General features: G+C 43.0%; 1 protein-coding gene across 1 annotated transcript; it reads right to left on the bottom strand.

The window, feature by feature from the left end:
* Positions 1-1,837: 1,837 nt before the first annotated feature.
* On the bottom strand, positions 1,838-11,612 carry LOC143335762 (tyrosine-protein kinase STYK1-like). The gene is made up of 10 exons (XM_076755378.1): positions 11,367-11,612; positions 8,758-8,813; positions 5,949-6,152; positions 5,568-5,801; positions 5,233-5,414; positions 4,652-4,720; positions 4,081-4,292; positions 3,554-3,594; positions 3,095-3,191; positions 1,838-2,297 (listed from the first exon to the last, which is right to left on the bottom strand). The coding sequence occupies exons 2-10, from the start codon at positions 8,810-8,812 to the stop codon at positions 2,102-2,104; spliced, it is 1,290 nt and encodes a 429-aa protein (XP_076611493.1). The 5' UTR covers position 8,813; positions 11,367-11,612; the 3' UTR covers positions 1,838-2,101.
* Positions 11,613-13,594: the final 1,982 nt, after the last annotated feature.

Here is a 13,594-nt window from a genome sequence, read left to right as displayed (position 1 = left end):
TCATTCTGGTATAATGTTTTGATTTTATATTGGCATGCCAGGTTTTACATGGATTCATAATCAACGTCACGGCCCGGCATGGCCCGTCCTACTCTGGCTCTGATTGGCTTTCCTTTTACTGTAATCCTAACCAATCTTACTCCTCGTGCCAAATCTAACCAATCCAAACAACGGAGACAACGAGTACTAGCCAATTAGAAGCAGAGGAGGGCGGGCCATATCGTTCCCAGTACAAAAGTTTTGGCGCGCTGTTGTGCGCATACGGAAGTGAGACGCCTGGTGACGCTGAGGATCTGCAGCTGAGCGGTAAAAATGTAACTCAGATAATAATAAAATGACGAGACCATTTATAGTTGTCGAATCATAACGATAGCAGCGTGTACTTTGTTGTGAAGTCGTGTGTCCGTCTGTGTATGTGTGTGAGAGAGGCCATTTTCACACACTGATGAGTTGCGTGAGAAATGAATAAATGCGCCAGGAGCTAAGCTAGCGAGCTCAGCTGAACAGGCCTGGAGCTAACAACATTAGCATGAAGTCATTAACAGCCTCCTTAGCCGACTGCTGAAGAGCTTAGCTGAAGTTAAGCTGTTTGATAAATGGATAGAATGAGAAAATGTGACGTCTCGTGTTTAGTTAGTGTTTTCTCTGGCTGGTGAAGCTACTGAACTGTTGAGGCGACTTTATGTTTTGTCAGGTGTTTCATTTCATAGTGAATGTGATTTTAAAAAGAACAGGGGACATAATATTCCATCTTTTTTTACACTATATTTAAATTGTTTGTAATTCACGTGACATTGTTTTGCTTTAGCCTTCATTTAAACCCTACACACAATGTTAAGTTAAAATGTATTTTCACTTTACTCATCAACTCATTTCCTGTAAAAGTTATTGACAATATGTTGATTGTACAGTTTACATTATACTGTATGAAGATCCCTGAATGGAAGAGCCCAGAGCCGAGAATGCAGACTTTACCCTCTCCTGCCACAGCCGAAGTCAGGGTCTAGCATTGGGGCTTAAACCCAAATCCTGGACCCTGACTCTACCTCTTTTTTGACTTGGCTTGGACTTGGCTTAGTTGAGTCTGATCCAGTTTAATTGTAATCTTCACTAACCATTATGTTGATGTGGGCTATCATGCTTTGAATGTAGTGCAAGGTGTTACACTGTATTGTGTCAGACTGTGACCTGGATCAGAACTTCAGTCCTTGAGGAGGATCCTGTTGGGCTCAGGTTATGCTTAGGTGTCAGAGACTGTTCAGGGCTAAGATTCAGTTCAACTTAAGGTATACAATACTGTTCAGGTTACAGAACACAGTATAACACCAGCAGATAAAGCTGTATGTGGTTTACAATAGATGATAGTGACACAGCAGAAATATTGATTTCAAACAGAATTAGACCAAACTTCATTCCCTATTGACATTAATTCCAGCAGTTCACCAAACTCCATTTTCAGCTGACGTTTTTTCTGTCTGAGTCATTTAATAAAGACAAATAACCCTGCCAGAGGTTTTTCAGTTTTCATCTGAATACATGGAATCATACTAACTCTGATCTCTGTGTTGTAATGACGCAAAAATCTGCAGCTAAAGCTTTCAGGTATGGAACAAAAAGTCATCATCACCTGATGGTCCATTTAGAAGACATCAAACTGAAGAAGTCCTAGTTTTATAGTGCAGTACTATGGTACCTTCATACTGCTGCACAGTGCACCTCCTAACCTCTGCTGTTCACCTTGAAAAGCTTTGTGTTGTACTTAAAGAGTCCAGGATGCATTGTTTTCTTTCATTGTAGTCTTTTGGATGACCGTAGTTGACAACAAAAGAAACATTTACAATCAATATATTAGTCTTTAATCATATAAAATGAGTGCTTTGTAATGCATGTTAAATGTTCCAAAAGTGCCAACAAATGTAAAACACAATGTATGCTTCATGTACAAGAAATGAGTATAATGTGTTTTTTCCCAAATAAAGTTCTTTTTAATGAATTCTTCCTTCTTGCAGCAGTTCTTAGTCCTTAGTGTGAAGATAGTCCACCGGCCAAAGGGCAGCAACAACAGCGCCAATGTAGACTGACTGATGACACTCTCAGCCAATTAGAGTACAGCATAGTTGTATGCCTCCCCATATCCCGCCTCTCTGAGGTAGTTCTCAATGTTCAGTGGTTCAGGCACTCTGATAACTGTCCTCCCATTGGCTGATTTCTCTCCTGCCTCGAGTTTTCTAATTAGCTCAGACATTGAAAGACGTTGTTGGGGATTCCATTGACAGCAGGACCTGATGATGGAGTGCCTACAGACCAGGGTAAAAGAGTGAAAAATACACATTTATTAATATATATTTATTTTCTTAGGCTAGTGTAGAAATATAGCAGGTTAATCCAACATTTTACCAATGTACTGTCCTTCATTAGCAATGTGCTGTTGGAACTAATGTTAACGTAACGGTAACTTACGTTGTTAGGTAAATTTCTAAAATTAATTCAACAGATTTTTAAGTTAAATGTGTTTTGAAATGACCTTTTTTTTATTTGCCTTGGCTGAAGGAAAACAAAACAATGAAAAATAGACAGTAGTTATCTTGCTAGTTTGTGAGCTAACTTACAGTAAGCTAGGCTAGTTTAAGCTACACAGTATGTTCCTGCTCAACCAGCTTGCCCGTGTGTTCAGTGCTTTCCTGTTCTATACAACTTAAGTTATGGTCACCTGATTTTCACTTAGTAAGTGTAACCCACCAAGGTCTTCAGTGGGAGGAAGAATAAAAAATTAGAACCTTTGAACATCAGCTTATAATACTTGATAATTGCAAACACTTGTAATGAGGATTTTGATTGGTGGGAACTCAAAACAAAAGTCTTGTTGCAGCACTGTGTGACATCTGCCAGCGATGGCTGATGTATTTAGCCAGGGTTTACAGCTAGAAAATGTCATGCTGTACAGATTGTAAAGCCCCCTGAAGCAAATAGTTCATTTCTGATATTGGACTATAGATTCTGCAAAAAGTTGACTTTTGACATGCTGGCACGACATGATTTGAAGCTGATTTAGACGTTTGCACATTGCTTGCAAAGTTGGGGCTGTTCGTCTTACAGTGAGTTTGAGCAGGTGGCCGGCCGTTTGAGATGTTTTCCTCTTTGTAGATACTGCAGGAGTTCAGTCGCCATGAGCTGCGCGAATGGTGGGTCACCTGTACACAGGGGAGTATTAGAGATCAGATTGAAGCACATATTAACAAACACGCACTAGAAAAAGATTCTAGGCTCCTCTGCAACTATAATACACACAGAAGGTTAGGACATCTGAATCTACATTTCAGAAAAATGTATTATATAGTGTCTAGTCTTGCTGTATAGTTAACTTGCCCCCATTGTATGAATTTTAAGAATTTGGTTAAATATTCATGTCATGTCTTAGTGTATTATCGATTATCTCCAGACTTATTCTTTGCTGGTCATGGTAATCAACATTTTACTTAAACATTATGTAGTCCAATTCTGTGGATCACTACAGTTTCTCTTGGAGGTATGTCTAGAATTTCAAAACACCTACCAAGTGTGACCATTTCATAGAGCAGGATACCGAAGGACCATCTGTCAAGAAGAGTAAGAGGTAATGTCAGTAAATATAGGAATACAACTTTGGTCTCAGATTAAACTACATCTAGTGCATAAGTGCAAATTTGAACAGAACTGCACACTTTATATCCCCTGCTTTGTGACGTTTAGGTTAGAGACACTTCAATCAACATTGGTGTGGACAAATTGTTCATTGCTCTAAATTGTGTACCAGAAATGTGAAGTGGTTTGTTAAAACACCTTTGAGCCTTCATGATCCATCCCAGCTTGACTTTTGGAGCATCGAAGGATAATGATGTTTGTGCATCTGCCAGCTAATCTCAGTGTTTGAAACAGACTGTATACTGCTGATGGTATGTGGTTATGTTAAACATGGTGGTGAAATGTGCTGTTCTTTACATCTGTAACATTCCTCTTTGATGACACTTTCATTGATGTGCTGTGTATTCAGCCATCTTCAATGCATGATTTAATATTCTTACAGAGGACGTGGACACTCACACATCACTCCTCTGACTGACGGCTGTCCTGCCCAGCACTTCAGGTGCCTGCCACTTCCTCATCTCCATGTCCTCTACGTCCCCCGGTGAATGGGCCTTTGTTCTGCGGTAGGCCGACCCCAGTCCCCACAGCTTTGCTGTCAGATCTCCACCAACCAGAACGCTGCGAGCTCCCACGTTGCCATGGATGCAGCGCTGAGTGTGCAGGTACTCCTTGAACATGTTCAGATAAGGACAGGTAATAAGAGGGATGCTAGTGAGGCAGACTTTCAGGACCTGGCTGTGGAGTAGCAGACAAATTCAGCCCTACAATAACATCAGTGAGACTTAACTTTGATGTTTATATTGTGTTCATAATTTGCATAGCCTTTTGTTTAACATGACAGCATAACGTAATCTTAATCTGAGGAGAAAGAATTGTTCAGACGTCTTTCACTCTGAGATACAGACGGACTGGGAGAATGAGGCTCCTCTCCCAAGTAATTCCCACAAATAACAGTGTATTGGTGCATGAAACAGTGAGAGAGACTGACAGACAAACAGAAGGACAGACAGACAGCAGTTTAACCAACCAGAGCAGAGGCCACTTGTCCTGCCATGGTGAAGAGCCTCTTCTCTGTCATGTCAACGCTTGTGCTATCCTTCAGTGAGAGAGGAGGAGAAGGAAGGAGAGGGAAAACATGTTAATGTCAGTCTCCTTATGGTTGGATGGAGTCAGACTGTCAGACCTGTCTTATGTTATGAGATATACGTCTCTGTCTGTGATCAGAAGCAGCTCTGACACAGGACCATACGTCTGTCAGGCCAGTATGCCAGCGTCTTAGAAATAGGTGAACATCCTTAACCTGTCAGTGTCAAGTACTGTGAATATGGATAATGGTGTTTCTCTTTCAGTAGTGGGTTTTTTGCCCTGTACTCCCCCCAAAAGGCCAAGAGCAGTTTTACAGTCCACTTCTGTGCATTGATTTTGGAGGGCAACGAATACACCTGACATTTTAGATATTAAATCCATGCATGTGTTGCACAGCGTGACCCAAACAATGGCTGCACTGAACATCCCGTCACAATTGTATGATGACCTCTGATTGTTTTCCTGCCAATTTAAATATTCAAATTAGCATCATCTGGAACTTTTTTTAATAGATTACTGCACCTGTCGACAACTCCACAGGAACCCCAACAAGTCTCTGTGCTGCATCTCCTCCACGACCATCATGAGAGGCGACTGCACTGAAACCACTCCCAGCAGAGCAGGTAGGAAAGGGTGGGGCCCCAGTCCTGACACGAAGGACGCAAAACCCAGGAAGTGATGCTTCTCACTGCTGTTTGATGGTTCTGAGGAAGAGGTTAGGCCACTGTTTTTACTTTTATTCAACCGGGGACATTTCACTCAGAATCAGTGCTCTCATTTTCCAAACGCCCTGCTTCACATTTACGCAGACTGTGGAAGAAACGAGTGAGTGAGCAATTGGAAGTTTTAGATTTTACCTTTCAGCACCCTCAGGATGACGTCCCTGTTGTCCATGCGGGCTCTGTAGAAGCTGACTGTGTCATCAGGCTTGATGGAGAAGGACAGTGGCAGGGCTGTGACCTGGCTGAACGCTCCGTGGTGCCTCTCTGTGGACGTCTGTGGTACTGCAGCTGTTGGCCTGACATGCTGCTGCACTTGTTGAACTGACATTGGCAGCTCTTCATGTTCCATTGGGTTTATCCCTGGGGGTGCTGTTGATAGAGAGAGAGAGAGAGAGAGGCAGATAAATGATAAATCTGCATCTGTGGTTGTTTGAGTCAAAACTGCGTCATAATGAAGAATCTAACTAGCATAAGATGAAAAACGGACACAGAGGCACATTATGCTCGGTTGCTCACCATCAATGCCCTGAAGGTGAAGCCTGTGGCTGCGCCTTTGCGTGTGTCTGCGCGATGAGCTGTGGTTGTGCTGAGGGACTGTGATCCGTGTCTGCTTCCAGTCATGGCAATACCTCATCAGGCACACGGCCAGTAAGGTGACCAGGGTGGCCAGGAGGAGCAGTGTGGGGACGATGATCACGGCCTGCTCATGCTCCCGTACAACTGAGACAGAGCGAGAGCGAGACGGCCGTGCGTGAATGTCAGGTCCCAGAGGAGGAAGAGCATTCTCAAGACTGTGTAGTACAAAGTTATTTGTGTTCAACGGGACAAGTTGACCTGATTAGGAGGAATGTCACACAGCAGGAATGTCCTAGTCACCTGCCTCTTCTGCGTGAGTTCAGACAGCACAGAGACTCTCAAGTCCTCAGCCCTGTTGTCAATTGTTGGCATGCATTTGTGTCTCAGAGTGATGTTGAAGTATGAAAATTGGCAGTAAACTGTGCTTAAGGTTGTGGTTTAAGTGCTCTGCGCAGGGCTGCAGGAAAGCCTGCTTTATATTAGGTATATATTTTTGTCTTTGTGTCAGTACTTCTTGCCATTTTGAGTCTGCATAATTCGAGGACAGCAAATATCACAATTACTCGTCATTGACATGTTATTGCATCGCTCACTGCCTCTGTCTCACTTGGCTGATAATGAAACAAGTTTTGTATTTCTGCATTGTTTCTGCATTGTCAACATAACACAATTAGACCATAATTGGACAGTAAGACTGGCCCGGACATGCTCGGGTGAGTCACGCACTGACATTTGGAGAATAAGAGGTTCAGACGGCGCCGGTTGTTTGATAACCTGCATTAAGGAGCAGCTGTGCCCGAGAGTTTATTTAAACATTAAGCAGGAAATATGTGTCTCCCTGATTGCACAAGGTTTTACCCAGTATTAGATTATGTTCACATTAACGCTGTCCCTGAGTTCACTCAGTCTTTTCAGTTTTCAGTCACGTCTATCCTCCATTTTGACCCTTCACTTACACCCTTACGTAACATGACCACAATGCGTGTTCGCCGCTTGCTTGCAAATCCCTCATCTTCCACACCTGCTATTGAAATCCTGAGGTGGATCCAGTATTGTTGGAAAGAAGAAGGCTGTAGTGGAAGCCTTTGGTCTGGGTAAACATCGTGTTCTGGTGTTGGCACATTCTCAGGTGTGCTGAGGGCAAAAATAATTTCTTGTCATTCTTAGATTTTCTTTGACTTTGGACTTTTAAGAACTCTCCTTCACAAAGACTCAACACAAGTCCAACATTTTAGGTCGTTAACACCCAATTAACTGAAATTGGATAGTTAAGCAAATATATGAGCCTAGCAGTAAGCTCAGCTTACACTAAGCTAAACCTCTCAGGGCTTGTGTAAGACAATATTTTGAGTGATTATGACTGAGGTACATTTTTTTAGGTGCCTGAGTAATTTTTTGTGTGTTCAGGGCTCCTGGCAGTATTTTACTTAAAGAGGTAAAAAAGTTTGTTTCTACTGAAAAAAACAGAGTAATAGTATTATGATGCAGCTCAAAGTGCAGATTAATTTTAGACAGGATGTGCTGCGGCTCTGTAACTTTCATATGACACAGAAGTTATCAAAACAAACCATTTACTGCACAGACGGTGGGAAGAACACACCAGGTATCCTAAACATGATGGCCTTTTTCAGGAAACGTTCAATCCTAATGTAAAATAAATGTGATTTAAAACTAAAACATCCAACATACTGACGTGGTCACTGAAAAGATTATCGAGATAAATTAATAATTAACTCCAATCACAAAGATTTCTCATCAGTATCTGTGAGTCAGTACATGCGATTGTGCAATGTGACATCACCAGAGCACCAGGCCCTCACGTGACATCACCTGAGGATGGATGTTGCGACATGATTGTAGTCGACAATGGGCAGTTTCACAGTTGAGTACATAGAAGTAATGACATATGTTGTGGTTGTTAAACACCAAGACGTTGTCGGACTTGAAGAGATCATTTCTGCGTATGTCACTTTAATGGTTGTGAACCAGACCCTTCGTTCACTGACTGCTTAACAAATCACGCAGCTGCAGGTCTTCAACAGAAGTGTTCAGCGTCTGTCTGTTGTCAGCTGATGAACCAGGTTTACAGACAAAATGAGGCTGCTGCTTGTATTTATGACAAACTCTAATGAAAACACTCAGTAGGCAGGAAATTGAAGTGCGATGATAGACAGATAAATAATTAATTAACCTGTTGATTACTTTCTATTCAGCAGCTAATGTACAAGATTAAACCTGCATTCTTTCTGCTGACCAGCAGGGGGCGACTCCACTGTTTGCAAAAACAAGTCAATGAGGAATAACCTCTCACTTGATTTATTACCTCAGAAAACACTTTCCTAATGAACTGTGCTCTCAGTCTGTAGTTTCAAGTCTTCTTCAGTATGCCATGATGCTCATTTCCTAAATTTTAGTCCCATTTAGAGTAAACCATACGATAAAGCAGGTTATTCTTTAGATTGTGGCTGGTATGATTGACAAGTTGCTACCACAGTGACCAGTCAGTCAGGATAGAGGCATAGTGATGCACATCCACCCCTCGAGTCTCACTTTTGGCTCCAAAAAGCAAGATGGCAAAACGTCTGTTACACAGTCTGTGGGCAGATCCAAGCTAGCAAATACTGAAGTATGGGCATGGGAAGAGGGTTAGAAACAAGGGAAAAAGGGAAATGAGAGGAGATGGGCTGAGGGGGAAGCACAGGAGGAAGTGTAGGAAACGATGATGAAGAGTATCCAGTCGTGTCCTTACTGCAGAGGTTGTCGTCCGGCGCACACAGATTATCGGCCGTGGAGTTGGATGACATGCTGGAGAGGAAGAGAGGAGCACAGATCAACATTACCTCTGCTCAGCAGCCACCCTAAATCCCCTAAGCTCAGGAGCATCTGCCTCTCTAATAACTCTACATGCAGTAGTAGCTGGAAGAACGAGCAGGTTCAGAGCTGCACCGCTTTAAGGGCGATGCGTGAGTTTCTAGTAGACAGCAGAACACACACCCAGAAGGATGTCGAGTAATCGGGATCAACTTCCAGAAAGTGATGCAAATGTGTACTGTGGCCTGTTTTATCTGTCCTCACTGAGCAAACATGAAGTGTGACCTTTTCTATCTTGACACGCACAGCAGATACAGCTTGTTTTCTGTGCGTATACTAAACCTGGTGTTAGTTTCATGGATAATAGAGGCAGAGATCAGCGTTACCGTCGCTCAGCAGTGACCCAAAATCCATAAAAGCCTTCAAAGGATAACCTGACATTCAGCAGCCCATTAAACTTCTCACATCACACACGAAGCACCAAACATATTTTATCCCAACATTTCCCAAGAACTGCGTTATTCATTTCGAAGGTCCTATTTTTACCACGCAGTGAATTGTCTCAAGGAGTGGTTGATGTTACGTTTGAGGGGGGTTGTTTGTTTGTCTGTCAGGATAATGTTCAAGTAGCTTCAGAGAGAGTCGAGGATCATGTCTTCATATTTTTGTGCTGTTTGCAGCTAAAAGGCTTTTGAAGAAGTTTTTATAGTTGCTGACTTGGTGGGGTGTCAGAACACTGCAGGAAATGAGATCAGGACCAAAGGCGACAGGCCCCTCAGCTCAGGGACTCCCTGCCTGAGGATCTGAGGTTGTCTTGTAAAGGGTTGTTTAACTCTGTTTTGAAAGAGCTGTACAAATCCAAATTATTATTATTATTATTTTAACCTTTATTCCTCACATGAGCAGTTTTCAGACATTAGCTTGACTCACAAGTGAAAGAAGACACTCGCTGTAAAGCCAACGTGGTGGCAGTAAAACTGACTTTCTTTCATAAATGAAGCTTTAAGGCTCCGAATGGGAACAAGAGACGAAACAAAGGTGCATTATCATCACAAACCGTCAAAGTACGGCTGAAGGGACATTCCACCGTCGTACAGTGTTTACCGTCACACCGCTCAACCCTAACGCTGAGGGAAGTGAAGTACATGAAATCATAACTGACAGAGAACTGGACGTCACAGGGGAACCAGAGCGAACTGACTGGGAGGGATTCTGTGTCTGTGTACCTTTATGCAAATGACCCCTGAGCACTTTTGATCCCGTACATTTGAATTTGTGTCCCAGGTCTTTTCAAACAACTGTATTTTACACGAGAAGTAAATCACACACTCAAATCAGCGGGTTGAAAAGAAGGACAGCCGTTTAGGATTGAGGAATAGGCTCGACACGTTTCCTGCTGTCCTCATGTTCACCTCATTTCTTTAACAAATGGAGCCAAGGGTGAGATTTCTGCTGACCTGGTCCAATCACTGCTTGTCTGAGGTTGACTGTAATACCAATTTTAGACCGTTTCTAAACTCTGTTGGACTTGAAATGTACCTGGATAGAGCAGAAAGTGCTCAGCTTTTTAAAATATTGAATTCAGATTAACCATCACACACATTTTGAGGTTTCGTGTCAGTGAAATCCAACAAAGCACTTAGTAGACGTTCCTCCTCTACTTGACTGAAAGTAATCAGAGAAAAGTTCTTCGTCGATGAGCAGCTTGTCAGTCAGATAATGCTTAAGAAGTTGCTGTCATGCCTGCCTCATCCCTTTCTGTCATCTGAAGGACTGTTTCACCATTAAAAGCATGTAATGTGCACAGCAGGCTGCTGTGGTGGAGTCAGAGTGAAGACCCTCAAAATGAGCACCGTGACTTCATGGTTCATGTGCTAATAATGCAGCGTCATCCTCACCTCTCAGCACATGGGAAAATCTGACTATAGAGTGTACTTTAGGTGTGACTCACAGCAAGCATGTACACACACACACCTCTATGAACTCACACTGGTATCTAGTAAGCATTTCACACTGACACTGTCATTTACCCTCCACAAAGGATGCATGCCACTGAACCCGTTTGTCTGCATTGTTCTCTCACATTCACATGCACGAATAACTCTCCTGCATCAACACGCACACACACACACACACACACACACACACACACACACACTGTGACAGTAGAAACTAAAATATGCTGTTAAAGACACACAGACATTCTCGATGTGGAAATGCACACACAAGCAAAGCACTGCGTCAAAACACACAGTTGGACTCAGAAATGATGACACCAAAAATGTCACAGTCATGCAGTGATGCCACCACCCGCCCACACATGCAAAATGTGGTTATACACACACTTTTTTTTTACACAAAACGATGCACCGGGACACACAGAGTGTAATGACACGGTACAGACGACCGTGAATATGACACGCGAGTGAACAAACCAAATATGTGGAAATCACGTGACAGATGAGGGATCTGCTCGCTGTTAAGTTGAGTTTGAGTCACGCATCCACATCATTTAACTTCCCTCAGAGGTTGTTTTTCCCGTCTTACCTGGTCAACTCTGTAGAACTGCTCAGGTGTCAAAGCGTGGTGCTGCTCGTGTCCAAAAACGCGTGGTTTGCTGTCCCTGCCGGCCATTTAAGTGTAGACTTGTGAGACAAATTCAAGTCCACCTCCTTAGTTTTCATGTTTTCGTGGTCAGTCTGCAGCAGCGTGTGGTGACGTCCACAGAAAGACTCATTTCAGCCCTGATGTCAGAGCGTCTCTCTGCTTTGTTGTCACCAGCATGCTGTGTTTTCTCATTAGTGTTGTTCCTCCAGTCTCTCTCTCTCTCTCTCTCTCTCTCTCTCTCTCTCTCTCTCTCTCTCTCTCTCAGGTTGGCCACACCCATCCTTCCAGCAGTTTTTCCATGTCATTCTTATCACCTGCACACACCTTGCAGTCAGTATTATGTTTGCTACGTGCATGCATTTATGCGCATGTTCGTGTGTGTGTGTGTGTGTGTGTGTGTGTGTGTGTGTGTGTGTGTGTGTGTGTGTGTGTTGAATTTCCAGACAGCTGGCTGTATTTGTCAACTTAACAGACTCGGGGTTACTCAGTGCAGTTGTCAAGATATGAATTAATTGTCAGGCATGAGGTAGGGAACGGTCCATCCTTGCCTCACAGAGAGGCTTTTGAAAGATTCTTGTCTCTGAAGCTGCTGTGCTGAAACATTGAGACACTTTGCAGTGGTTGGCAGTCGTGTTGATGACGTACGGTACGGTTATTTTAAACCATTTCTTGGTTGAATTTACAAAGCAATTACTCCACCATACTAGAAACTTTTGGCCTTTTCGTCCACCCCAGTTTAGAGGCTTTTCCTTCAGTTTCCTGAGGACTTAGGTTCTGTGGTTGAGGTTGTACATTCATGGAACAACCTCAGTTTATTTACTGTGTTCATGTGAGCAAGATATGAAGGAAAGCAGCTCATGTGCACTTATCAATTTTGTTTGATCTGAAAGGTGTGGCGCTGGCTGTGGTGGCTGTGTGGAGACAATGCTCACGTTGAACAGTCGTGACTTTTCACCTGCCGGGGCTCCTCCACCCGCCTCCCTTTAAAACATCACGCTGGTGTGCCGACACACCCACAGATACGGATAGCACTGTGGTCAGGTTTCACCCGTGTTCATCTTCATCCATCCAGAGCTGAAGTGCTTTCACGAGATCAGTGTGCTGAAAGATTCACTGTTTGTTGCAGTTTTTGTTTGTCTGCATTAAATTCTCCTTCAGGAAGATACTGAAACCTCAGCGGTTGCTCTGAATTAACATATTGGCTAAAGCAGTCTCTGTCCTCTCACTGAATTGTTATGTAAACTTCTGTTTCTGGTTTCTGTCGTGTCGAAACAGTCACACGTGATAAATCCTGTATGCTTTTCGATGGCGTACCAAATCATTTTTTACTTCGGTCGCTTTTCATCCCCTTTCTGAGACACTTTGTGTTTTTGTTCTTTTTGGTGAAAGCTTTTTTACATCCTTATTTCAGCAGAATGACTTTCAGTAATCCTCAAAGTTTATGAAAGACAGATTTACCTGACGTGTTTACCTTCGCTGTCATAGTCATAAACTTAAAGGTGTTATTAATGCATGTTTTGCCTCGACAGCTGATGTTCAGTGTTGGTAGGAAAACAATCACTTCAGGTGATTTAAGGCATGAACCACAGAGGGAGCACACTTAGATTTAAAGCATGTAAAGCAGCACACAGCACATTCAGGACTGTGGTTCCATATTTTCCCACGGCAGGAATAATCCCTGAGCTGAAACCAGTAATACTGACCACTGTAGGGACACACACACTGATCTGACTGCTGGATCTGCTGCTGCAGCTTCACTTATAAATAGAAGGAAATTAAATCCATTTAATTTTTTTTCCCATATTCTGCGTTTTCTGTTTTCATTTCTCTGAATTCAGCAATTTTTCTGCAATATTCTGCATTGTGCATTTGATTTAGTTGTGTTAGCAATTTCTATTAATGTTTCCCGCATCGTGGAAATCACAGGACCCCGCTGTAAGCTCCGAACCAACAACAGGCTTCTGTTTAGAGACCGAGCAGGAAGCATTTGGTGCAGTGCTTTGACATTTCTGGCATTTAGTCTTTCTAGTTAACTGCTGACTTCACCTCACGGGGGGGATAACCCCAGCTGAAGCTAGTTTACACCATGTCTGAATATGTGTGTGTGGATCCATGCATGTGTATGTCTATCCCTGTAGCGTGTGTGTGTGTGTGTGTGCGTGAGCGTC

Source organism: Chaetodon auriga, chromosome 17 (genome assembly GCF_051107435.1).
Source record: "Chaetodon auriga isolate fChaAug3 chromosome 17, fChaAug3.hap1, whole genome shotgun sequence".
Classification (NCBI taxonomy): domain Eukaryota; kingdom Metazoa; phylum Chordata; class Actinopteri; order Chaetodontiformes; family Chaetodontidae; genus Chaetodon; species Chaetodon auriga.
Note: the sequence above shows the minus strand (reverse complement) of the source record. Positions and strands in the feature narration are given on the sequence as shown.